The 27,154-nt window shown below is 44.0% G+C and overlaps 1 protein-coding gene across 1 annotated transcript in view; it reads left to right on the forward strand.

The window, feature by feature from the left end:
* LOC126151236 (uncharacterized) overlaps window positions 1-27,154 on the forward strand; it is a 349,750-nt gene that overhangs the window by 131,817 nt on the left and 190,779 nt on the right. The window contains exons 6-7 of the mRNA XM_049915929.1: window positions 1,808-1,972; window positions 5,354-5,536. Coding sequence (XP_049771886.1) covers window positions 1,808-1,972; window positions 5,354-5,536 — 348 coding nt within the window. The remainder of the gene's footprint in view (window positions 1-1,807; window positions 1,973-5,353; window positions 5,537-27,154) is intronic.

The following is a 27,154-nucleotide window of genomic DNA, read 5'->3' on the forward strand; positions in this document are numbered from 1 at the left end:
ATGTAGCGATCCTATTAAATATACCGCTATTGGTTCACGGAACAAAAAGTGATGTCATATTCACATGGATAGAAGTGACATAAAATCGATAAAATGAAAATAAGTATAAATTGAGGGAAAATACGCCAAATACGGCGAAATTGAGGGAGTACTTGCATGTTTCTGATTGGTGCAGAACAATTTTTGTACATGGGAACGAGTATACGACAGCAAGACGAATACGGGAAAATGGCAAGATGGAAGCACTGTGTACTGGGGATACAATCTTTTATTTTTCATAAAGGCAACATTCTACTGTATGTGTATTGAGGTAACAGTGACATGCGCAAGTTGACTTCTGTCTTTGATGCTTTCCTAGAAAAAAGAGAACCATGCACTTGGGCTTCTCATACAGTAGAATCCGGGTTCGAGTCCTATAAAGGGTACTGACAATTTTAATTTCCTACCAATTCCTGGGTGGGGGGGGGGGGGACATCTTCACAGCCCTGGGACAAAGAAATTCCCACAAAAATTCTAAATTCCCGCCAAAATTCGAAATTTCCGCTTGGGGAGGGGGAGGGGTGGGGGAGGAGGCAGGGAGAATATGGGCTGGGGCCCATGTGCAGGCTGAGAAAAACACATGTCATCCAGGGGTGGGGGTGGGTGTGGTTAGGGGTGGGTGTGGGGGCGGGGTGGTGGTGATTAATTGATCAATGTAATTAATTTTCATATCAGTTTGATGTCAAACGGGTGCTGAGAACCCCATATACCTACTGCTAGCGAGAACGTTAATTTTCACCTCCTCTGGCGTCACTTACGTTTCTTAGGTGTTGCACTACCACTTTCACGCAACTGGTTGAAGAGGTTAATAAATAACTGCCTATATAGTTGACGTCTATTGGGATATCTTTCCGCATTCTTCCTACATTCTCCTTTCACAATGAGCGTGTCGGCTTTTTCTGCATTGGTAAATTAAATCGGCCACTCACAACTTACTTCTTGAACTGTCACACTCTTACTGACTAGCATGTCGTAACGCACTCAAGGAACACACAAGCACACAGGAAGAAAACATGACAAATCGTACCTAGCAACTATGCAGATTGAATGGCACAAACTTTTCAAAATAGGTCATCTCGTGAATGGCTAACTAGAATCCTTTAACAAACACCACTGACATTCTAGTTTACTCTCTCTGACTATTACTACAATCTGTTTATTTACGAAATATCTGCGGTGCAAGCTTTAGGTGTTCACCCTGTATATCGATTTAAAGCCATATTATAGATTCATTAGGATTTCAGGGCTGACAGTCGCCATTTTATTAACTCTGTATTCTGTGCAAGCAGGAATGTTTCAGGCTCGGTTTATCCGCAAGTACGTGAGGATTAATCCCGAATTTCTTCTGAAGACAGTATTTGAGAAATACATTATACCAACGAGTTACATGAGGCTTCTTAGTCTCAGACACGTTAATTGATCATATCAAAAACCGGTCACAGCTCTGCTAGATACTATGAACACCTAAGAATTAAGTACATAATAACGAGTAAATCAAGGGCTTTTTCTAAAAACACCTAACTTGCATTATGAGCACAGGTAATACATATGAGTCTCATAATTTTGCAGTTAGCAACACAATGTTAGCCCATTAATATCTTGATTTGTTATCGACATCTAAGCTCATGGTCGCCAAATATATTGTTCACTACAATGTCACATTCTGCTTTTGTACCAACCCTATAACACTCAGCATTTTGAATTTCCCTCGTTTGGCTCATAAAGCCATGTTCATTACTGCAAAAATTTTTCTTCATTTTTGTTGCAGGACAGACTAGCAACTCGTGACGCAGTTCAGGATGCGCTGGAGCAAGTGAAATCGCGAAATTTTACGGACGACTATCTCAAGAACCCCGCCAATATGCTGCACAACCTGGAAATAGTAGTAACCTCCTTGAACAACCGAACGCGAAAGGAGGCACTAAAACGAGAGGTACTAAAACGATTAAATTTATATATGTGACGTATGATATCTGGCCAACTAGCACTTGACTATTGTTATATCACTCTGTATGTATGAAGGATATACCAACGGTCACTGTTCCTAACCAAAACACGAAAGACTATTTCTTCAGAGCCCACAATTTTATTACAATGAGTCACAACTGAACAAATCGACCTCGGCAAGAACAGCGATACAAACAAAAAAATCAATACATGAGAGAACTCGACTAAAATAATTAACGTTTATTGAAGCAATACACGCATCCCTTACGCTTCAAGTAAGTATTATTGGCAGTAAATTCCAGTATGTTCTTCGTGCGCATTGGAGCCCTTCAAACGTTTTCTTCGGTGGCATAAACTAAAGATGCCGGTTTTCGACTTGTGTCACTTTTCTTGTCTAGGTACGAGGCCAAGTTTCACATAACCACTTGCTAATAAAAGGTAGATTTAAGTTCTGAACACACACACGCACACACGTAAACAGATATAAACATAACATTACACTAATTTTTATATACGTTTAGGTAAGTGAAATGGATTACGTCACAGATTCACAGGGTATTAATGTCGCTAGTGCAAATTTTCGTACGTAAAGTTATGTATCTAATCTGTTGCGAATTTGTCGAAACTCTATTGAACAATCTATAAGTAATTAACTGTAGCTGCGGTGAAACTGGATAGTGAAACAGATATAACAAGGTTTCTATACCTATACGATTGCTCATGTATAGCAAGAGCGGTCTTTCGTTAAATATAATAACATAGCGTCAGAAATGAAATATTTCCAAAGCTTCTCCTTCAAGAAAACGAGGGTTTCCAACTCCAGCTTATACAGTAATGCAAAGGAACTGACTGTGGGTAACATCTTCACTTTCCCTGCACAATAGAATGTATTTACATTTTTATTGTTAACTTTATGTAAAACTGATACTATCAGAATGCACTCTGCTGTTAACTATGTTTAATATTGTCAGTAGGGTGTCATTCAGTTCACATATACACACTCGTCTGTTTGTTATGGAGATGGCTACCCAAAGATGTAAGACGACTTCTCTCATCCAAGATCTAATGTTTGCGGTATAAGATGGTCGCTGGATATGTGGTGCAGGAGATATTTTGCTGGGCTAAAGGAAGCTGACAGTATTGTGGTGATCAGTTTCGTAAATCAACGAATTGTCTGGAAATGTAAATGACTTGGTCTGTAGCTTCGTCGCACCACCTGGCTGTTAAAACTGCTTTAAATGCTTTGATGGGGTGTTTACAGGGGATCTGATGGTATAATTCACAAATACATGTACTCGATGCTTCTTAATCGCAACAATGGACACCCTCGTAGTAATTTATTTACATAGCCTGACGACAATTTATTTAAACTTTCACTTTCAATCTAAATCAGTGCTTGGTCCTTACATTAATGAATTCGACAATCAGTACACTGTTCAAGATCTGTTTCCGTAATATTACAGATCGCTCAATAGAAGCTTTCTTTTGTACAAGTCGCTGTCGCTGTAGTTCACTGGCTCTTTCCTCCTCTCGATTAACACACGCAACCGCTATCTTCTCCTGTTGTTCCGTAAGCTCGAATCTTTTTGACAATTCTCATACTTCCAGAGCCTTGATTTTTATGAACTCAATAACCTGTCGCGTCTACAATCTCTTGATAAATCTGTCTCCTATTCTTCTCCCAGTTTCTGTCTTGATCAGTGTCTTCAGGTTTTGATTAATAAATCTGATACGCGAAAGCTCGTATGAGAAAATTACTCGTACAACAATGGTACCATGACGGAATTGCTTCATCACTCTTGTGATGACCTTCATACAACTGTTGCAGTCTGTTTGTTTCTTTAAATCTTCTCTCTCTCTAGTTTCGCTCCGCTGCTTGTTGTTCAAATATAGCTTGAAATAAACTAATTCTTCCCGAAATTTCCAAAGGATAACTTCTGCAAACGTGACTCCAACCGACACGCCCCTCTCGCCCTCAGTTCCCACTTTCAGCTGTATACTTCCATTCTTCTCTCCTCACTTTACCATCCAACGATTACCACAAAAGAAGTAACATCCATTCCACAAAGATAACACTCATTACTCCGCTAACAACCTACCATGTCTTTTCTCTCCATATCTCTTTAGGCTCCCGTCATCAACTGTGTCTTCCTCCTCGATAAAATTACAAGAATAATTTTTAATCTATTGGACTATTACACTGCCTACCACATGGATATTGCATGATATACATATTAATTTGACACGAAACATAACAAAACACTTATTTGGGGATTACATTTGATTAGTTTATATTTATGTTTGTGCTACAGTTTAGAATTTGTACACATGGCGAATCACCTAAAACTTGCACCACAAATACTGCGGCAAATGGAAAGTGCTATTGATGTGTGGTTTTCACAGAAGGGACTGGTAGTCAGGAGCTCGTATTTGTAGCCAATAAACAGACTGTAACAGTGTCTTTGAGAGTTCCCCACAGAAAAACATCTACAGGCGTCAAATCCAACCCAACGATCTGGAAACAAATCGTGAAGACGTGATATAGTACTTAGAGCACAGTGGGCTAAACAGCCATCATGTTGGTACCACAGGTTCCTCATTGTCTGCAGAGGAACGTCTTCTAGCATCTGTGGAAACTGATCTGTTAGGACGCTGCTGGCCGGTGTGGCCGAGCGGTTCTAGGCGCTAGAGTCTAGAACCGCGCGACCGCTACGGTCGCAGGTTCTAATCCTGCCTAGGGCATGGATGTGTGTGATGTCCTTAGGTTAGCTAGGTTTAAGTAGTTCTAAGTTCTAGGGGACTGATGACCTCAGAAGTTAAGTCCCATATTGCTCAGAACCATTTGAGCCATTTTTTGTTAGGACGCTGCGACGCTTGTGCCCGTTGAGTGTCCCGTCGCCGAAAAATGGGTCTGTGAGCTGACGGTTCACTATCCGACACCACGCGTTTACACACCACGGACGCTGACGTTCCACGTGACAAAGCCAACAGACCAACTCTTTTGGCGGTTTATGTGGCCATAAATCTGGAGTATCCCACCTTAATGCCCATGTACAGATTCCACACATACACGCGTTACAGCCACCTACACGTAACAGATGCACTTACGCACGCAGCTCTCGTTCTTAGCGATTGAGAGGTGCCTGAGGACGCGAAAAACGGGAAGCTTTCCTATTACCGGTTAAACCTGCCCTTCGGGGTCTCAAGGCCATTCAAACCTTAGAACTCTACTTTATTTTTTTCTATATTCTCTGGACTGACGCAATTACTTTACGCAGTTGTTATGACGCGAGAGACAAAGGGAGGGAGAGAGAGAGAGAGAGAGAGTTCTTTCAGAGCCGAGACCGATGTTTTCACTTTGTTCCAGGTGTCACTGGCACTCGAGGGCTTCGAGAGATTTTCCATGACGATACTACGGGACAACTTGAAAAGCGGGAGACGGCTAGTGACGGAAGAGCATGGAAACTTCACCCTGGTCATCGCTTCGGGTGTCGTCGGCACGCTGGTCTCTGACAGTGGAGAAAGGATCAAACTGCTCCCACAGGGAGAGGTACGTACACCTCTTGACTGGCAACGTTCGACATAGCGGAAGCAGAGAGAACCGAACTAAATAGCGCCTTTGTTGGGACTGGACTCTTATTTGAGTATGGCAAAATTAAAAATACCAGTGTAGCCTCTTGATTGAGGCCTCTAGGTGGGTATGACCTGACGATTTTATGTTAACGAAGCCTACGACGGTTCCTCTTCCCGTCTGACCTGCTACTGTAGGTCTGATACCTTACCCTCTCCCTTTCCAGACGCTAAGCCGTGTCAGAATATGTTCCACTTCTTCGCGACTTTACTTTCGTAACTAATTATTTTGACCTTGGCTAAATTATATTGACCCCACCCCCTCCCGGTTAAGATGAGTCTCGGAGGACTAGTATCGAGGGATAAGAAAACATGCTGCAATACGCTGAAGAGACTAATTACAGGCGTACATGGAACAAGGCATCATGGATAGGAAGAAAAATTACTTATGGTGTCCATTCCACCTTTCCTGTTGCCAGTGACATTGCAACCGTCCAATATCTCTGTGCAGAAATTTGTCTGAGGGCCGGTTAGACGACGATCATCTTGGCTTTAGGAAAGGTAAAGGCACTAGACAGGCAGTTCTGACGTTGCTGTTGATAATGGAAACAAGACTGAAGAAAAGTCAAAAAACGGTGCAAGATGTTCGAAATTCTGAGAAAAATAGGGGTAAGCTATATGGAAAGGCAGGTGATATACGATACGTACAAGAACAAAAAGAGACCTATAAGATTGGAAGACCAAGAACACGGATTAAAACGGCGTGAGTCAGGGATGTAGTATTTCGCCCCTACTGTTCAATTTATACACCGAGGAAGCAATGAAGGAATCAAAAGAAAAGATCAAGAATGATAATAAAACTTAGAATGAAAGGATATCAGTGACACGATTAGCTTAAGACATTGGTATCTTTAGTGAAACTGTAGAAGAATCGCACAATGTACTGAATGGAATGAACCGTCTGGTGACTAGAGAATTTGGATTGAAAGTAAATCGAAGAAAGACGATTGGATGAGAGGTAACAGAAATGAAAAAAGTGAGAAATTTAATATCAGGATTGGTGGTTTCGAAGTATATGAAGTTAAGGAATTCTACTATGTAAGCAGCAAAATAAACCATGATGGAAGGAGTAAGGAGAACATAAAAAGCAGACTAGCAGTGCACACAAGTGAACTCCTGGCCAACAGAAGCCTACTACACTACTGGCCATTAAACGGGTATTCATTGGACAAATATATTGTACTAGAACTGACATGTGATTACATTTTCACGCAATTTGGGTGCATAGATCCTGAGAAATCAGTACCCAGAACAACCACCTCTGGCCGTAATAACGGCCTTGATACGCCTGGGCATTGAGTCAAACAGAGCTTGGATGGCGTGTACAGGTACAGCTGCCCATGGAGCTTCAACACGATACCACAGTTCATCAAGAGTAGTGACTGGCGTATTGTGACGAGCCAGTTGCTCGGCCACCATTGACCAGACGTTTTCGATTGGTGAGACATTTGGAGAATGTGTTTGCCAGGGCAGCAGTCGAAGATTTTCTGTATCCAGAAAGGCCCGTACAGGATCTGCAAAATGCGGTTGTGCATTATCCTGCTGAAATGTAGGGTTTCGCACTGATCGAATGAAGGGTAGAGCCACGGGTCGTAACACATCTGAAATGTAACGTCCACTGTTCAAAGTGCCATCAATGCGAACAAGAGGTGACCGAGACATGTAACCAATGGCACCCGATACCATCACGCCGGGTGATACGCCAGTATGGCGATGACGAATACGCGCTTCCGATGTCCGTTCACCGCGATGTCGCCAAACACGGATGCGACCATCATGATGCTGTAAACAGAACTTGGATTCATCCGAAAAAATGACGTTTTGCCATTCGTGCACCCAGGTTCGTCGTTGAGTACACCATCGCAGGCGCTTATGTCTGTGATGCAGCGTCAAGGGTAACCGCAGCCATGGTCTCCGAGCTGATAGTCCATGCTGCTGCAAACGTCGTCGAACTGTTCGTGCAGATGGTTGTTGTCTTGCAAGCGTCCCCATCTGTTGGCTCAGCGATCGAGACGTGGCTGCACGATCCGTTAAGGTACGTTTACACTGGGATACATGTATCGCGACATGTATGAGCGACATGTCAATTTGACATGTCGCGATACATCACCTCATACAAAAATTCACGGAACTTGTATGCGGACCCTCGAGCTCATACATGTCGCGTATACATTTTGTATATCGCCTTTTGGCCATATACGTGACATGTACAGGGTGTTTCAAAAATGACCGGTATATTTGAAACGGCAATAAAAACTAAACGAGCAGCGATAGAAATACACCGTTTGTTGCAATATGCTTGGGACAACAGTACATTTTCAGGCGGACAAACTTTCGAAATTACAATAGTTACAATTTTCAACAACAGATGGCGCTGCAAGTGATGTGAAAGATATAGAAGACAACGCAGTCTGTGGGTGCGCCATTCTGTACGTCGTCTTTCTGCTGTAAGCTTGTGCTGTTCACAACGTGCAAGTGTGCTGTAGACAACATGGTTTATTCCTTAGAACAGAGGATTTTTCTGGTGTTGGAATTCCACCGCCTAGAACACAGTGATGTTGCAACAGGACGAAGTTTTCAACGGAGGTTTAATGTAACCAAAGGACCGAAAAGCGATACAATAAAGGATCTGTTTGAAAAATTTCAACGGACTGGGAACGTGACGGATGAACGTGCTGGAAAGGTAGGGCGACCGCGTACGGCAACCACAGAGGGCAACGCGCAGCTAGTGCAGCAGGTGATCCAACAGCGGCCTCGGGTTTCCATTCGCCATGTTGCAGCTGCGGTCCAAATGACGCCAACGTCCACGTATCGTCTCATGCGCCAGAGTTTACACCTCTATCCATACAAAATTCAAACGCGGCAACCCCTCAGCGCCGCTACCATTGCTGCACAGAGACATTCGCTAACCATATAGTGCACAGGATTGATGACGGCGATATGCATGTGGGCAGCATGCGGTTTACTGACGAAGCTTATTTTTACCTGGACGGCTTCGTCAATAAACAGAACTGGCGCATATGGGGAACCGAAAAGCCCCATGTTGCAGTCCCATCGTCCCTGCATCCTCAAAAAGTACTGGTCTGGGCCGCCATTTCTTCCAAAGGAATCATTGGCCCATTTTTCAGATCCGAAACGATTACTGCATCACGCTATCTGGACATTCTTCGTGAATTTGTGGCGGTACAAACTGCCTTAGACGACACTGCGAACACCTCGTGGTTTATGCAAGATGGTGCCCGGCCACATCGCACGGCCGACGTCTTTAATTTCCTGAATGAATATTTCGATGATCGTGTGATTGCTTTGGGCTATCCGAAACATACAGGAGGCGGCGTGGATTGGCCTCCCTATTCGCCAGACATGAACCCCTGTGACTTCTTTCTGTGGGGACACTTGAAAGACCAGGTGTACCGCCAGAATCCAGAAACAATTGAACAGCTGAAGCAGTACATCTCATCTGCATGTGAAGCCATTCCGCGAGACACATTGTCAAAGGTTTCGGGTAATTTCATTCAGAGACTACGCCATATTATTGCTACGCGTGGTGGATATGCGGAAAATATCGTACTATAGAGTTTCCCAGACCGCAGCGCCATCTGTTGTTGAAAATTGTAACTACTGTAATTTCGAAAGTTTGTCCGCCTGAAAATGTACTGTTGTCCCAAGCATATTGCAACAAACGGTGTATTTCTATCGCTGCTCGTTTAGTTTTTATTGCCGTTTCAAATATACCGGTCATTTTTGAAACACCCTGTATGAGCGACATTTGAACTCGCGCATGCGCAGTACTATCATTTCCTGTCGTCTTGTCGTGGAGGTGCCGACTATCGTTTCGACGTTAATGTATCTGCATAGAACATCAAAAAGTGCCATATGCAACATTATTCTTCGTGTTCGCGAGGCTATTGTGCAAGTTTTATATATATCAGAGTATGTAATACATTCTATAATTTTTTCATGCATCTGGCACGTATATCAATTTTTTGCTATAATTCCGGCGGCCTCGCGTGATAATGTTGACAACGGATGCCGACAATCGTGTGTGAGACGTTAGCATTAGCAATCGCGCGACCATGCAAATGTTTTGTAATGAAATCTTCGTTTCAAGAGGAATCCCCAGTGGCCAAAAAACGGAGTGTTACTGCCAACTGATCCTCTGGTGGAATCGCTTCCCGAAAGTTTGTGTTGGTTTTGGACACAAGAGGAGCCACAAGTGATAACAAACCGCGGAAATCCTCCATACTCATCCTAACATAATTTCTAAAATATGCGCCATCCTTTAGCGTTAATTCGCGAGAAACTCTCTCTGCCACCATCTACGCTTCCTCCGCCTTTTCTTCCTATCATCTTCCAAAAGAGCAAGTGTACCAGCACATAAAAATGTTAAATCTTCCAAATCGTCGTCGAAAGCTATCGCACAGTGATACATATCAACCAGTGTAAACGCACGCTCATACATGTATGAGGTTGATACTTGTCAACTCATACAAGTCGCGATATATGTTGCAAAGTCGCATATACATGTATCTCATACATGTGCCGATACAAATGGCAGTGTAAACGCACCTTTACAGCAATGCGGATAAGATGCCTCTCTTCTCAACTGCTAGTGATACGAGGCCATTGGGATCCAGGACGGCGCTTTGTATTACCCTCCTGAACCCGCCGATTCCAGATTCTGCTAACAGTCATTGGATCTCGACCAACGCGAGCAGCAACATCACGATACGATAAACGCAATCGCGATAGGCTACAATCCTACCTTTATCAAAGTCGGAAACGTGATGGTACGTATTTCTCCTCCTTTCACGAGGTATCACAACAACGTTTCACCAGGCAATGCCGGTCAACTGCTGTTTGTGTATGAGAAATGGGTTGGAAACTTTCCTCATGTCAGCACGTTGTAGGTGTCGCCACCGGCGCCAACCTTGTGTGAATGATCTGGAAAGCTAATCATTTGCATATCACAGCATCTTCTTCCTGTAGGTTAAATTTCGCGTCTGTAACACGTCATCTTCGTGGTGTAGCAATTTTAATGGCCAGTAGTGTACTATCAAACGTAGGTCTTAATTTAGGAAAGAAATTTCCGAGCATGTACATTCAGAGCACAGCGTTATAAGGTACTGAAACATGGACTGTGGGAAAATCGAAACAGAAGAGAATAAAAGCATCTAAGATGTGGTGCTACCGAAGAATGTTGAAAGTCAGGTGGCCTGACAAGCTAAGGAATGAGGAGGTTCTTTGCAAAATCGACGAGGAAGGGAATATATGGAAACCACTGACAATAAGAAGGGACAGGATGACAATACATCTGTTAAGGCATCAGAAGATAACTTCCACCGCGCGGAGTGGCCGTGCGGTTTGAGGCGCCATGTCACGTATTGCGCGGCCCCTCCCGCCGGTCGTTCGAGTCCTCCCTCGGGCTTGGTGTGTGTGTGTTGTCCTTAGCATAAGTTAGTTTAAATTAGTTTAAGTAGTGTGTAAGTCAGCAGTTTGGTCTCTTAGGAATTCACACAGGTTTGAACATTTGATAAATTCCATGTCACTATTACTATAGAGGGTAAAAACTATATAGCAAGACAGAGATTGGAATACATCCAGCAAATAATTGAGGACGTAGGGTACAATTGCTAGTATGAGATGAAAAGTTTGGCTCAGGAGAGGAATTCGCAACGGGCAGCATTAAAACAATCAGAAGACTGATGCATCAAAAAACAAAAAAACCAGTAACGATTCTTCCACTGCCCTCTGCATCAACTTTGCTATAAATCCTTCTCCAGACGTCTCATACTAACATACTCCGTTTGTCCCGTTCTTGTGCCGAACCCAAAACCAAGAATGACACAACAATCGTCTATCAATCACTAGTAGGAAGAGGTATCTGAAAATTTCTTTACTCACCAGTAGGGACGTAAGGAGGCGAATTTAGTCTCTTACAAAGGGAACCAAACTGTTTATCCCACGGTGTTCTCGCCACCTTCTCACGGCGTAGAGTGCTGTTAGGTGTACACCATTTATGAAGATTACATTTCAGAGCGGTTCTACACCTACAGTTCGACACCAACGAAAATATGTGCTGAACATGTCCAATCACGTGGTCATAAGGAAGAGTGCGCATGTTTAGGATAGTTCATGAAGAATTTTCTTACATTAAAATTATTCTTGGAACTATACAACTGTCAAAAATCTTTCAATAAATCTTATACCTGGCCACGCGTTGCAGTGGCTCAGTCTGGTTAAATGGAAAAGAAAAAAAAAAGGATAGCGCACTCACTAATATGAATGGGAACTGGAGATACGTCTTACTCTTCTTCTCCCTCTTGTCTCCGTCTCCTCCTCCCTCTCTCTTAGCTTATGTCTTACTCCTTCCATCACCTCTCCCTCTGCTTCACCGTACCAGTACCGCGCCTAGTGACAAGTCGTGACACTAACAGAACTAACAAAGAAAATCCTACTGTGCACAGTATTCCTATAAATTTGGGTACCCGTAACGTAAGAAGTTTTACGTCTACACATGTTCAAGTAGTAAAGTTATGTGTAACCTCCCCTGTAGGCAACTTCTCGATTCAGAGTTACGGGATAATAATGTCGCTATTTTCCTATGTAAGGTTATGAATGTTTGACCTGTTCTGTGTCTATTGAAAAGGACGCCCATTGGGGGCAGCTGCCCCTGGTGAAAGTGGGCCTGTAACAACAGGGGCCCTGATTTTTATGTCCTAAAATACTTGGTAAATTAGCCCTAAAATGATCTGAAGATACCGATAATGTGACGTAAAAATCACATGAAACACATGTAACGTGTGTTATAAAATGTACTAAATTAATGTTTATCTTTATAAGACGTTAGACCTGAAATCACAAAAAGATTAATTTATTTAAAATGAATGTATCTCTTATTTTTGTGTTAGTGTCAATACATTCAGTATAATTGTAAACAGTCCGCATCCATTGCTCGTTGACTTTATACGATTAACTGTAGAAAAAGCTAATAAAGAAATTTCTGTAGTTCACTCTACCATAAATAACCTAGAAGTATCCCCCACAAAAAATCCCAGTTCCATGTTCTATCGTTTGTTTCTTCTCTGTTTCACTTTTAACGTGTCCACCTTGTATCTTCATGTACACAACAATATCACAAGTGTATAATATTTTGGACCAGCTGCATCATGTTTAAGAATTACAGTCCAAAACTGGTACCCAGTTTTTATTTTCTCAGTCTACATTTTTAACTTTAAAGGGTCAAATACAGTCATTTTGAAGTAGTTATACTCTCTAACATTTACAACTTTTGTTCTTGAAGTTATTCTTTTTCTTTCAAATCTACGGACAAATTTTGTATCATAATTTGGTCACCGTACCGTACCTCATAAACTACTTAAAACCGAGAGTGAGGTAATCGAAAAGTATAAATTGTATGAATCGGAAAAAAACATGGACCCGGCCAGGACATATGATGCCATCGAAAAAAATAATAAAATTATAAACAAAGAATGACGATTCCCTGAAGAGTTTACTGACTCCGTAACAACCTCGCAAAAATGATAATTTCACGATAAGAAAGATAGCGGAAAGAGAACATATTAACTCGACTGTCTGTCAATATATCGATTGCGTGTTGTAACTTGTGTGGTTTTCCAACTAATGACTCATGACGGACATTATGGCGGATTCTTAACCAGTCCGTTCACCAATTTGAAGAAGTTTGACGAATCAGCAAAAATTCATATGAATACCGAATGTATTTAAGATGTGGTTGAAAAGTTAAGTAATTTTGTTAATGTTACACTACTGGCCATTAAAATTGCTACACCAAGAAGGAATGCAGATGATAAACGGGTTTTCATTGGACAAATAAATTATACTAGAACTGACATGTGATTACATTTTCACGCAATTTGGGTGCATAGATCCTGAGAAATCAGTACCCAGAACGACCACCTCTGTCCGTAATAACGGCCTTGATACGCCTGGGCATTGAGTCAAACAGAGCTTGGATGGCGTGTACAGGTACAGCTGCCCATGCAGCTTCAACACGATACCACAGTTCATCAAGAGTAGTGACTGGCGTATTGTGACAAGCCAGTTGCTCGGCCACCATCGAACAGACGTTTTCAATTAGTGAGAGATCTGGAGAATGTGCCGGCCAGGGCAGCTGTAGAACAATTTCTGTATCCAGAAAGGCCCGTACAGGACCTGCAACATGCGGTCGTGCATTATCCTGCTGAAATGTAGGGTTTCGCAGGGATAGAATGAAGGGTAGAGCCACGGGTCGTAACACATCTGAAACGTAACGTCCACTGTTCAAAGTGCCATCAATGCGAACAAGAGGTGACCGAGACATGTAACCAATGGCAACCCATACTATCACGCCGGGTGATACGCCAGTATGACGATGACGAATACACGCTTCCACTGTGCGTTCACCGCGATGTCGCCAAACACGTATGCGACCATCATGATGCTGTAAACAGAACTTGGATTCATCCGAAAAAATGACGTTTTGCCATTCGTGCACCCAGGTTCGTCGTTGAGTACACCATCGCAGGCGCTTCTGTCTGTGATGCAGCGTCAAGGGTAGCCGCAGCCATGGTCTCCGAGCTGATAGTCCATGCTGCTGCAAACGTCGTCGAACTGTTCGTGAAGATGGTTGTTGTCTTGCAAGCGTCCCCATCTGTTGACTCAGCGATCGAGACGTGGCTGCACGATCCGTTACAGCCATGCGGATAAGATGCCTGTCATCTCGACTGCTAGTGATACGAGGCTTTTGGGATCCAGCACGGCGTGTCGTATTACCCTCCTCAACGCATCGATTCCATATTTTGCTAACAGTCATTGGATCTCGACCAACGCGAACAGAAATGTCGCGATATGATAAACCGCAATCGCGATAGGCTACAATCCGACCTTTATCAAAGTCGGAAACGTGATGGTATGTATTTCTCCTCCTTACACGAGGCATCACAACAACGTTTCACCAGGCAACGCCGGTCAACTGCTGTTTGTGTATGAGAAATCGGTTGGAAACTTTCCTCATGTCAGCACGTTGTAGGTGTCACCACCGGCGCCAACCTTGTGTGATTGCTCTGGAAAGCTTATCATTTGCATATCACAGCATCTTCTTCCTGTCGGTTAAATTTCGCGTCTGTAGCACGTCATCTTCGTGGTGTAGCAATTTTAATGGCCAGTAGTATAAGAATGCATAACTTGTCTTACGAAATTAGCACAAACTAATCGCATTAAGTTAATATCAGTAGTTTCTTGCGTATTTTTTGCGTTACGTGAATTGTCTTTATAGCAAATACAAATTCAAATGCTGTTTTTCATAGGGTATTGCAGTTAAGAGTAGTCAGGTGACGAAACATTGAGGAACAGTTTGAAAGTGCCCCTAACAATGCCACATGTTTCTCATAGAACACGAAGTCATTTAGATTCTGAAACAAACTGTACAGTTTTATATGAATTATACGGAACACGGTGTAGATGCCACATAAGCCGATTCTAAAATCGATGTCGAAGCTTGTGTCAGTGGTTCAAACCGAAAAATGTAGGGCATGTTATCCATCCGAAAATTTTAATGGCAGGGAAAACATAAAATCTGGGAATTTAAAAACTGTTTAACTGCATTTATACTGATAGCTTGTTTATGTTAATAGCACTGACCAGGTATTACAATTATATCATAGAATACAATAAGAGAAAATGAAGAGAATGTGATAATGTCCCCAAAATTTCTGAGCCACATTTTCTCCCGTTCTGAAGTAACATAAAAACCTGAGGGAGCCCCTGTGTGTGCGCACTCACACATGACAAGTGCAGTCTTTCGTGATCTATTGCAACACAACGTTACAACTGAACTGGTTTCTAAACAAATTTATGTCATCAAAGAGATTGTGTACGTAGTCGTCAATGTCAACTGTGGTCTTTGATTACTGTATTAACGTACTGACTCAAATGAACAAGTCTTTAAAAAATGTTGTGTTATTAAAGATACACGAATTGTGATGGAGAGATTTAAGACTTCTGTTTCAAGACATGTTTTTCGTACTTGAGTTATACAGCGATGCAAAGTATTCCAATGTGAGACGTACTTAACTTTTCCCGTAACTGTTAAATAATCTTGAGTGCTGGTAACGTAACACTAACGCAAAACTTTGCCTTTCGAATAGTTTTAATCAGCTGGGTTGGTAATCGTCTTTACAGAACGGTCGCGTCGTATGATTGTGAATCTGCTGTTAATTTGTTTCGCTGAAAACCAACGATGTTCCTTAGCTTGCACTGGCGATACTCCGCCGTCTCTGATAGCGATGAAGAAGGCCCCTGGACGCCAGCTCTGCAGAGTACTGTGTGTCAATATGCGGCTCCAGTTCAGACGTTGAAAATTATAAGAAAATATTATCCACCGAAACAGCTGCTGTAAATATAATTTTGCGGCATTAAAACGTGAAACCACTTCATGTAGGGTATGGAGTGGCAATTCTCTGAGTTATATTCCGAATATACACTATTCTGAGTTGAACATTACACACCCAAGCAACAATTTATTAAGCTGGCACATCGTGATTTACTTAAGCTTTAACTTTCGAAGTTAATCTTTGCTTGCTCCTCACAATAGAGCTTGTAGAAAGTATGCTGTTTCAAGATTAGCTCCCCTGGTACAATGATCGCGCAATTTTCACTTCTGTTCACACAGTCTGCATCTCCGCAGTAGTTCACTCTCTCTTCATTTGTCTCAAGTCAAAACAAGTTGTTATTTACTCCATACACAGCACTGCTATTGTTCTATGCACTTGCGCATTTTTGTCGAAAACCGCTCAGTTTTCGTTCATTCGATGTCTGGAATCCTTTGATCTTATACCGTCCTCTGCTCCGACCTTAAGGTTGCGAAATTTTCTGTGCCTGACGCGGAGGTAGACGAAAGAGAGAAGACAAAAGAACTAATATTTACCGGTGCAGAAGAGATGTTAAGAAGTTCGACGTAGAATACGACAGAAGAGCGAAGAATTCCAGGCCGGCCGCGGTGGTCTAGCGGTTCTAGGCGCTCAGTCCGGAACCGCGCGACTGCTACGGTCGCAGGTTCGAATCCTGCCTCGGGCATGGATGTGTGTGATGTCCTTAGGTTAGTTAGGTTTAAGTAGTTCTAAGTTCTAGGGGACTGATGACCACAAATGTTAAGTCCCATAGTGCTCAGAGCCATTTGCACCATTTTTAAGAATTCCAGGCATCAGAAGAATGAGAACTGAGTGGTTTTCGACAAAGATACTCGAGTGCACAGAACAATATCGGCGACTATATACGTATGGAGCAAACAACAACTAGTTTTGACTGAAATAACTGAAGAGATAGTGAAATAGAGGATAATTGTAGCCGTTTTCAGAATGTTTTATGACAACTTTTTGACGGTCTTGACAGGATGCTGTTGTTATAACAAAAAGCACTTGTTTGGAGCAATCTTTGGAAAAGAGGTATTGATCGGGCAGGGGTGGCATCTGTAGTGAATACTACACTGGAAAGAGGTCAACAGGAGAGATGAAAACCAATGATAGTTTGAACTATTTGAATTAACTTGGATTAATCCACGCAACCATTTTACTCGTATTCATATTGATGTGCGAGACCAGCGCTCCCACGTCCGCTGCTAGTTCACTGACCGGTACCATGTTTATAAATACTGAATGACGTAGTATCGCTTTAGCTGCTCATGTCGACGCAGTCTGGAGATAGTGCTAGGAAACCGTGCCCCCTCTACTCAGTCACATTCCTTTGCTACACTTAGCTATCTCTCTCTCTCCCTCTCCATCCCTCTCTCCCAATAGACAAACCATTCTTCCTGATTCCAACGATGACGTCTGGTGCCCTCAACGATCAGCAGTGTGCTGCATCGAGCTGACAGCTGTAGCTGTGTTGTGGGCTTTAATCTCACTGGATTCCTTCCACTTCCTTAATTAAACTTCACTACACTCATTCATTACATAACACACGGAAAAAAGTAAGACAACAGAAATGTAAAACTCTTTCTCCGAAACAAGTTCTCTTAAGAACTCGTCCATTTTATGTACAGGAGCCTATTTACTTGACCTTTTTCGCTTGTCGGTTGCATTAGTTTGTCTGTTGGCTTCTTAACTCGTTGTTTTCGTACATCCTTTGTTAATTTACCTTGGCTGTGAGTACCTTCCGCTGCTCTTTCACTTCCTTCCACTTCCAGATCAATGAACGAATGGATTCTAGTGCTCGTTGCTGACATTCCATTCTTCATCATACCCAAGTTCAGCTACAAACAACAAACAACCCAGAGTACTGCATTTCAATGATGTCTTGTCCCTTCTGATGTATCCAGGTGATTATTAAACTTTCTGCTTGTACTAATCTCTTGTCTTTAGTGTTTCTTGCTTCAATCTGTACATCTCTCCACTACTCCTTCTCCTTTTTATCGACTTTCTTCCCTTCATCTTCTTTCTTCACTTCGTCTTCTTTGTTTTCTGTATTATCTTCACCTTCCTTCTTCTCAATCTTCCTTCTTCCCTTCTTCATCTTCCTTGTTCTCTCCTTATTTTTGTCTTTCCTCTTCTTCCCTTCCCCTTTGTCTTCATTCTCTTCTTATCTCTCTTCCCGGCCGGAGTGGCCGAGCGGTTCTAGGCGCTACAGACATTTGAACCATTTTTGAACCTCAGATGTTAAGTCCCATAGTGCTTAGAGCCGTTTGAACCATTTTTTTTATCTCTCTTCATTTTTGTTCCCTGTTTCTTATTTTCTGCGATCTGCTTCTATCGTTGATGGATTGATGGGACTGTGGGGAATGATGTTGTACGGTTAACTGTAAAAAAGAGAATGACACACATACCCACCACTCGCTCTTCGCGTTGCTCGATTTTATTCGCACTAAGCAGGGAAGTACTCGCCACGTGAGAATGGATCTCATAGATGCCTATGGAAACATGGCGGGTGGTTGCGTCACAACCAGAAATCTCCATTTAAACTGGATGTCGAAATCCAGCGGTCCAAGCATGTTGGCCAAAGATCCTCGAACGCCTTAACTCGTTCAACTAAAACATGGCGACCATGAAGTAGAATGCGAAAGAAAATAATTTCCTTGTCTGCATGTGAATGAGCCTGTTACACCGCTTGTTGCTGATTTCTGAATTGCGCCAGGAATAATGCAAAACAAAGTCATTATTATGTTACATTCTTAATATCTGTTGTGATCTGGATATTGATAGGACGATCTGCATTGTTCCGCTTATGATTCACTAGTATGTTCTGTTGTCGTGCAAAAGATCAACATCAGATGCAGCAAACATCAATAAATAAGGTATCATTTTAGTCAAACCTTCAAATAGGTAATTCGTAAAATTATGTCAATAATTCAGATCCTCCTCGAATAAAGTTAACATCGCCTTCTGAGATATGCTACTAGTCATAAATACACTGTCCAGTCACATTAATAAGGCCACCTGTCAAAAGCTCAAATAAGCGTCTTTTGCTCCTCGGGCCGCTGAGAGATGTGCAGGAAGAGAACCAGTGAAGTTGTGGAAGGTACCAACAGGGACGTGGAGCCATGACGACTCCAGAGCCGTCGTCAGCTACGCTAGGTTTCATGGTTGGAGGATCCATGTCGCAAGCAGCACAATCTAGGTGGCCTTGGATTCTCATCTGGGTTTAAATCCGAGGGGGTTTGGTGGCCAGGGAATACGATGAACTCATCCTGTTTTCCCTACAATGACGCACTGAAACTGCGAGCTCTGCGATAAGTCGCGTTGTCTTGCTGTTACATACTATAATGACGAGGAAAAACAAATGTAGGTGTGGACACGTTCCCGGCCTGGCCACTTCCAATGATTGTTACGGGACTGTACACGCCAATAGCCATCTGTTCGATAGAGCGAAGACGTGATTTGTCTGAAAATGCCAGCTGTCGCCACTCAGAAGACGTCTAGTTGCGCTACTGTGCAAACTTCAGCCTTCGTCGCTGGTGAACAGCAGTCAGCACCAGTGCACACACCAGGCGCCTGCCGCGAAGACCCATACGCACCAACATCCGCTGAACGGTCGTTGAGGAGACACTGTTGGTAGCCCCTTTGTTCATCTGGGCGGCCAGTTGCTCAACAGTTGCATGTACACTCCTGGAAATGGAAAAAAGAACAGATTGACACCCGTGTGTCAGACCCACCATACTTGCTCCGGACACTGCGAGAGGGCTGTACAAGCAATGATCACACGCACGGCACAGCGGACACACCAGGAACCGCGGTGTTGGCCGTCGAATGGCGCTAGCTGCGCAGCATTTGTGCACCGCCGCCGTCAGTGTCAGCCAGTTTGCCGTAGCATACGGAGCTCCATCGCAGTCTTTAACACTGGTAGCATGCCGCGACAGCGTGGACGTGAACCGTATGTGCAGTTGACGGACTTTGAGCGAGGGCGTATAGTGGGCATGCGGGAGGCCGGGTGGACGTACCGCCGAATTGCTCAACACGTGGGGCGTGAGGTCTCCACAGTACATCGATGTTGTCGCCAGTGGTCGGCGGAAGGTGCACGTGCCCGTCGACCTGGGACCGGACCGCAGCGACGCACGGATGCACGCCAAGACCGTAGGATCCTACGCAGTGCCGTAGGGGACCGCACCGCTACTTCCCAGCAAATTAGGGACACTGTTGCTCCTGGGGTATCGGCGAGGACCATTCGCAACCGTCTCCATGAAGTTGGGCTACGGTCCCGCACACCGTTAGGCCGTCTTCCGCTCACGCCCCAACATCGTGCAGCCCGCCTCCAGTGGTGTCGCGACAGGCGTGAATGGAGGGACGAATGGAGACGTGTCGTCTTCAGCGATGAGAGTCGCTTCTGCCTTGGTGCCAATGATGGTCGTATGCGTGTTTGGCGCCGTGCAGGTGAGCGCCACAATCAGGACTGCATACGACCGAGGCACACAGGGCCAACACCCGGCATCATGGTGTGGGGAGCGATCTCCTACACTGGCCGTACACCACTGGTGATCGTCGAGGGGACACTGAATAGTGCACGGTACATCCAAACCGTCATCGAACCCATCGTTCTACCATTCCTAGACCGGCAAGGGAACTTGCTGTTCCAACAGGACAATGCACGTCCGCATGTATCCCGTGCCACCCAACGTGCTCTAGAAGGTGTAAGTCAACTACCCTGGCCAGCAAGATCTCCGGATCTGTCCCCCATTGAGCATGTTTGGGACTGGATGAAGCGTCGTCTCACGCGGTCTGCACGTCCAGCACGAACGCTGGTCCAACTGAGGCGCCAGGTGGAAATGGCATGGCAAGCCGTTCCACAGGACTACATCCAGCATCTCTACGATCGTCTCCATGGGAGAATAGCAGCCTGCATTGCTGCGAAAGGTGGATATACACTGTACTAGTGCCGACATTGTGCATGCTCTGTTGCCTGTGTCTATGTGCCTGTGGTTCTGTCAGTGTGATCATGTGATGTATCTGACCCCAGGAATGTGTCAATAAAGTTTCCCCTTCCTGGGACAATGAATTCACGGTGTTCTTATTTCAATTTCCAGGAGTGTATATTCACCTGCACACATCCCCGCAGCCATCGTTCACTCCTTTCACCTCTGGCCTATGGTGCATCACATTAGTCCTGACGCCGGTTTTGGATCGTGCTATTTTACCACGCACGGTATACTTTAGCGGCGGTGGCATACGAACATTTTACAGACTTACTCACTTGGAAATACTTGCACCATTGGCCCGAAAGCCAATGATCATGTCATTTTAGATGTCAGATAAACCGCTCCGTTTCCGTATTTCGGCAACTACTGCACTGTTTTCCGCATTCCTCGACACCATTTATGTACCCTCCACTGCTAGTGCTAGCACCTGCTATTGTACGTTAACGTGGTCACATTATGGTGACTGGACCGTGTATTATGTACGAACTTATTACGTATAAACTGATACTGAAAGGCTCGATAGTAACCTACATCTCTAAGAAGAAATACCTTCTCACATACTCCATATCTGAAATGATGCATTGCTGACAAAATGTATGTTGTTTCCGTCAACGGGTAGTTAAATGTCGAGTTCGTTAATGTTATGTCCGCACTATAACACAACAAATATTCCGTGGCAACCAAATTTATTTGACCTTCTGTCACTCAAAACAAAACTTAAGTTCGACTACACAGCAGTTCGCTGGCTGTAGCGCCAAGGAGAAATCAGAGTCACTAGTAGAGTGACCAAACCACTGCCAACCAGTCGATACCGACGCGTCGCAAGTTTCCAGCCAGGGAGGCCACAGTACGGTTCGGTCGTCGTGAATCCAGCAGCCGTGTAGTAACACAGTCATCGGCGAAGATTGAACTCGTTAAACGGGCTCAGGGAGCTCGCTTAAATCCGCAGGTCCGGCCAATCAGAGTGTTGGTAGATGGCGCCCTTATACGGTTGCCCACTCTGGTGGCAAGGGCAGCGCCGCCAGGGTAATCCGTATCGATAATGGTGTGTACGCTGCCGCTAACCCCGCGACGACGCGTTAACTTGCGCCAGTTGTTGACATCGTCTGCGGCGCCAGCGGTATTCGCTGTGTGCCGCGCGTATTGTAGCACGCCGCGCCGAGTTGACGGCTGCTGTGCGGCGGCTGATACGACAGTTAAGTATCGAGTTTTCAGGAAAATTATCAGCTTCTAGGAGTACTAGCGTGATTTATTTTGATAATACAGTTGTGTGTATCAGGTAACAGACAACTGATTTCGAGAAATAATGTTACAAAAACTTGTCAGTTTTCTGCAGGTTGTACATAGTAAAGATACCAAGTGCACGAAATATTTCTGGACGAATGAACGTTCTGATAATATTTACAAGAAAACCACAAGAGACATATTAATATTTGTATGTTACGCAAAGGATGCAGTTAGTCTGTTTATGTACGAATCTCCTAACGAAGTACTAGAATCTCGTGTTATTCAGATCAGTGTAAATGTTTGGCCAATTACAACATGGAGAACGATGCAGACTAAATGGTTCAAATGGCTCTAAGCACTATGGGACTTAACATCTGAGGTCAGCAGTCCCCTAGACTTAGAGCTACTTAAACCTGACTAACCTAAGGACATCACACATATCAATGCCCGAGGCAGGATTCGAACGTGCGACCGTAGCAGTCGCGCGGTTCCGGACTGAAGCGCCTAGAACCGCTCGGCTACCCAGGTCCGCCGATGCAGACTGTAATCAGTTCTGCACTCAAAGGCCAGAGTTCTGCATCCAGGTAGGACAGAGATCGCTGGCCATAACGTAGCACCGTCTTTAGCGTTCATTAAAGCAAGATCATCACTTATTCTCACTCTGCGACTTCGCAGGCCGTCAGCAAGCGAGTGAAACCCCTTGAGATTCACATGGACACAAACACCGCTCTCACGGCTGTGCCATTAGATGAGGCAGAATCGTTCGTATTCGACAACTTCCTTCAACCCATGCGAAATTCAAACGCGCGCACTCTCGCGCACATCAGGACTCTGCAGCCTGTCCAAAATTATTTAAGGATTGACACTTTGGCGTGAGCACGTGGACGGGCGGAACAGAGATGCTACTACTAAAATGTAAACTTTCACGGCCGGAAATATCATGTCCATTATAATTATCCGGGCTGTTATGCCGTGGTCGGTTGATGAATTCTGTGGTGATTCCCAACGTTTCGTCTCCGACTGCGGGAGACATCTTCAAGGGGGTCCGTAGCTTGATGGAAGGTCCAACACACACACTGGCTCGCTACTGACTGCCGCAACAGCTGCAGCATGCTTTCCAGCCAGGGAACCACAATATTCGTTTCGAGGAGACGCAAGTACTAGCGGCCACGAGCGGATACTACGAAAGGCTCTACAGGGAGGCAATCGAAATCGCTAAACACCCAAATAATTTCAACCGAAAGGAGGAGGGCGTCAAATTAAACGGTATATGGATGCCGGTGTTAAAGAAGATGTGTACCACTCGTCCACTACTGGGTGATGGCAACGGCGATCGACGGCGACGGACAGCGGCCAATTGCACTGACGTTTTCAAAACACGTGACGTCACGCCGCGGCGCGCGGGCGCGCGGACACGGAATTTAGCGGCAGTCAGTAGCGAGCCAGTGTGTGTGTTGGACCTTCCATCAAGCTACGGACCCCCTTGAAGATGTCTCCCGCAGTCGGAGACGAAACGTTGGGAATCACCACAGAATTCATCAACCGACCACGGCATAACAGCCCGGATAATTATAATGGACAGAGATGCTACTCCCGCACGGAATACAAGCGTTATTTTACATTCCATTCAACTCGCGCAAACAGGCAAACTATTCACTTTCAAATATGGAAATTGCATTAATGTGTCCTGGAAGAGTTACATTTAGTTTTGATTTCAGTTTTATCTGCTGTAACTAATTATTAAGGCGATATAATGACAGTTTGCAAAAATGCATTTTCTCACGACGTCTGCGAATTTTCGACATGCGGGAAACATTTCTGTTATTGCAGATAGCAACTAATCTGAAGAATACATCATTTTCATATGTTCGAAACCAGAACTGTGGCGGAGAACTCTAATGCAAGATAATTTGAGTTGAATATAACGCACAATGGTCCGCTCGCGAGTCAGCTATTAATAGGGCGCCCTTACAGTTTCGACACGATATAAACAGAAGGCTATAGGTTTGAAGTGAAACGGTTATTAATTTTTCTGATCCGTCTACTTAATTCTGGTACTACTAAAAATGAGACAAGCGTGTTTTTCACGGTGGGAAAACGTATCTTAAATGGGTCAACTTCCCTTGTTTAGAAAGGATAAAAGCGATACAAATAACAGCGTCTCTGTGTTAGAGCTGGTATATTCTAAACAGTAGTATTTATTTTGTGTGATACATACTGAATTACTGAGATGAACTTCCTTTGTAATTAGTTACTACTTAGGCCTTGTAATTAAAATTTGAAAACTTACAACGATATGATTTTGTTATGTAGATACTCACAGATCTAAATTGGGTACGCCAAGCAAGTAGCTGGGGATTCGTCAGGCTCCATTTCAATGGGAATCATGGAAAAACTCCACTGACGTCACTCTCGTCGCTATGACGGATTCTTGAAGTCTCTGTCACTGTTATCATTTAATGAAATTGTCTCCTCCACTGAATTCTCCTAAAGAGCTTCATTCTGTCATGCTCTTTCCATGATGCACTGCGTATGTTCGACGGCTTTCTTCCAGAGGTGGCGTTCCTGACAGCTTGTCTAATGAGTGTTTCAATTGCAAATAGAGTAAATTTATTATTATTCCTGGCAACTCAACCTGTAATTTGACCCCTACTAACGCTACCCGGTTGAAATGGCTATGGTAAAGTGGTACCCTAACGTATGCTCAAGCTTTTTGCCAGTTCGTCGATTTCTTATAGGGGGCACTGTGGCTTACGGAGAGAGATTTTTTCAAACGTTCCACCTTCTTAAGGTTACCCCTTACATCTATATAATGACGCTGAAGCCAATCAGTCGTTTGCTTCTTTCGGTTTGCCATGTTAGGTGTCTTGTCAACAAAGTTGGATGGCGAAGAGCAATATTTAGAACAATTGTTGACGGTTTTCCAAGATTTTTTATTAGTAATCTTCGAACCACTGTCAAATGTAACGTCGATCATTTCTTCGTATAACCGCCTGTTTTGTTTGCTTCAAAAAGCAGGAGACTGTTCGTAAGAAAACCTAGGGAAGTGCGTGAATGGAGAATAAGTCTGCCCCACTTGCCAGAAGGCATCGCCGTTGTTCCTTTAGCCGTCTAGTCTCTCCAGCCTTACTTGACAACGGGACGAGAACTGACCCACGTTTTGTCAAACCACACCACTTCGTCAATATTTATGCTTGTTCCTTAAAAATCTTCGTTTCCATGCAGCTATATCCAATATCTCCATCAACAACATACATCACAGTACTGTCCATAGTCAAAGCCAAGTTTGTACACCGAAGCGCAAAGGAAACTGAAACTGCCCGCATCTCGTGGTCGTGCGGTAGCGTTCTCGCTTCCCACGCCCGGGTTCCCGGGTTCGATTCCCGGCGGGGTCAGGGATTTTCTCTGCCTCGTGATGGCTGGGTGTTGTGTGCTGTCCTTAGGTTAGTTAGGTTTAAGTAGTTCTAAGTTCTAGGGGACTTATGACCACAGCAGTTGAGTCCCATAGTGCTCAGAGCCATTTGAACCATTTTTGAAACTGAAACTGGTATAGGCATGCGTAATCAAATACAGATATGTAAACAGGCAGTATACAGTGCTGCAGGTGGCAACGCCTGTATAAAGCAACAAGTGTCTGGCGCAGTTGTTAGATCGGTTACTGCTGCTAAAATGACAGGTTATCAAGATCTAAGTGAGTCTGACGCGGTGTTATAGTCGGCCCATTAGCGATGGCACACAAAATCTTCGAGGTAGTGATGAAATGCGGATTTTGCGGTACGACCATTTCACGAGAGTACCGTGAATATCAGGAATCCGGTAAAACATCAGATTTCCGACTTCGCTGCGGCCGGAAAAAGATCCTGTAAGAACGGGACCAAAGGCGATTGAAAAGAATCGTTCAACGTGACAGAAGTGCAACCCTTCCACAAATTGCTGCAGATTTCAATGCTGGGCTACCAGTAAGTGTCAGCGTGCGAACAATTCAAAGAAACATCATCGATATGGGCTTTCGGAGACGAAAACCCACTCGTGTACCTTTGATGACTGCACGACACAAATCTTACGCGTCTCCTAGGCCCGCCAACACTGACAGTGCACGCTTGACGACTGGAAACGAGTTGCCCGGTCGGGCGAGTCTCGTTTCAAATTGTACCGAGCGGATGGACGTGTACTGGTATGGAGACAACCTCATGAATCCGTGGACCCTGCATGTCAGCAGGGGATTGTTCAAGCTGATGGAGTCTTTATAATGGTGTGGAGCGTGTGCACTTGGAATGATATGAGGCCCCTGGTACTTCTAGATACGATTCTGACAAATGACGCATACGTAAGCGTCCTGTCTGATCACCTGCATCCATACATGTCCATTGTGCATTCCGACTTTGGCGATTCCAGCAGCACAATGCGACACTCCACACGTCCAGAGATGCTACAGAGCGGCTCCAGGAACACTCTTCTGAGCTTGTAATATCTCTTTATATTCGATGAATTATTCTGATACAATTCTACCCTTGAATGACGTTTACAAATTTTCTATCTTCATACTCGCAGAAGCCATGCGCAAAATAGTTTCATACAATAGCTATGCCATGAGCGCATAAGTATTCTTTGTAGTACTCTCTCTGGTGGTTGTTAGAAAAAAAGAAAGGGAGCTTCCGAGATTGTCTTCGTGCCGATTAGCATGAGCTTGGTTTGGAAGAACTGTAATTTGATTATTGAGATTTATCACAGAAGATAACTGATACGAACTGTACAATTAAAAAGGATATATATATATATATGTGTGTGTATGTGACATTTGGGAATTAATGATATTTATCGATATATTGCGTAGTTGTTAATCAGAAGGGACTTCCGAAAGACTGGATACGAACCTGCATTTAATAA

The sequence above is a fragment of the Schistocerca cancellata genome, chromosome 2, assembly GCF_023864275.1.
Source record: "Schistocerca cancellata isolate TAMUIC-IGC-003103 chromosome 2, iqSchCanc2.1, whole genome shotgun sequence".
NCBI classification, from domain to species: Eukaryota; Metazoa; Arthropoda; class Insecta; order Orthoptera; family Acrididae; genus Schistocerca; species Schistocerca cancellata.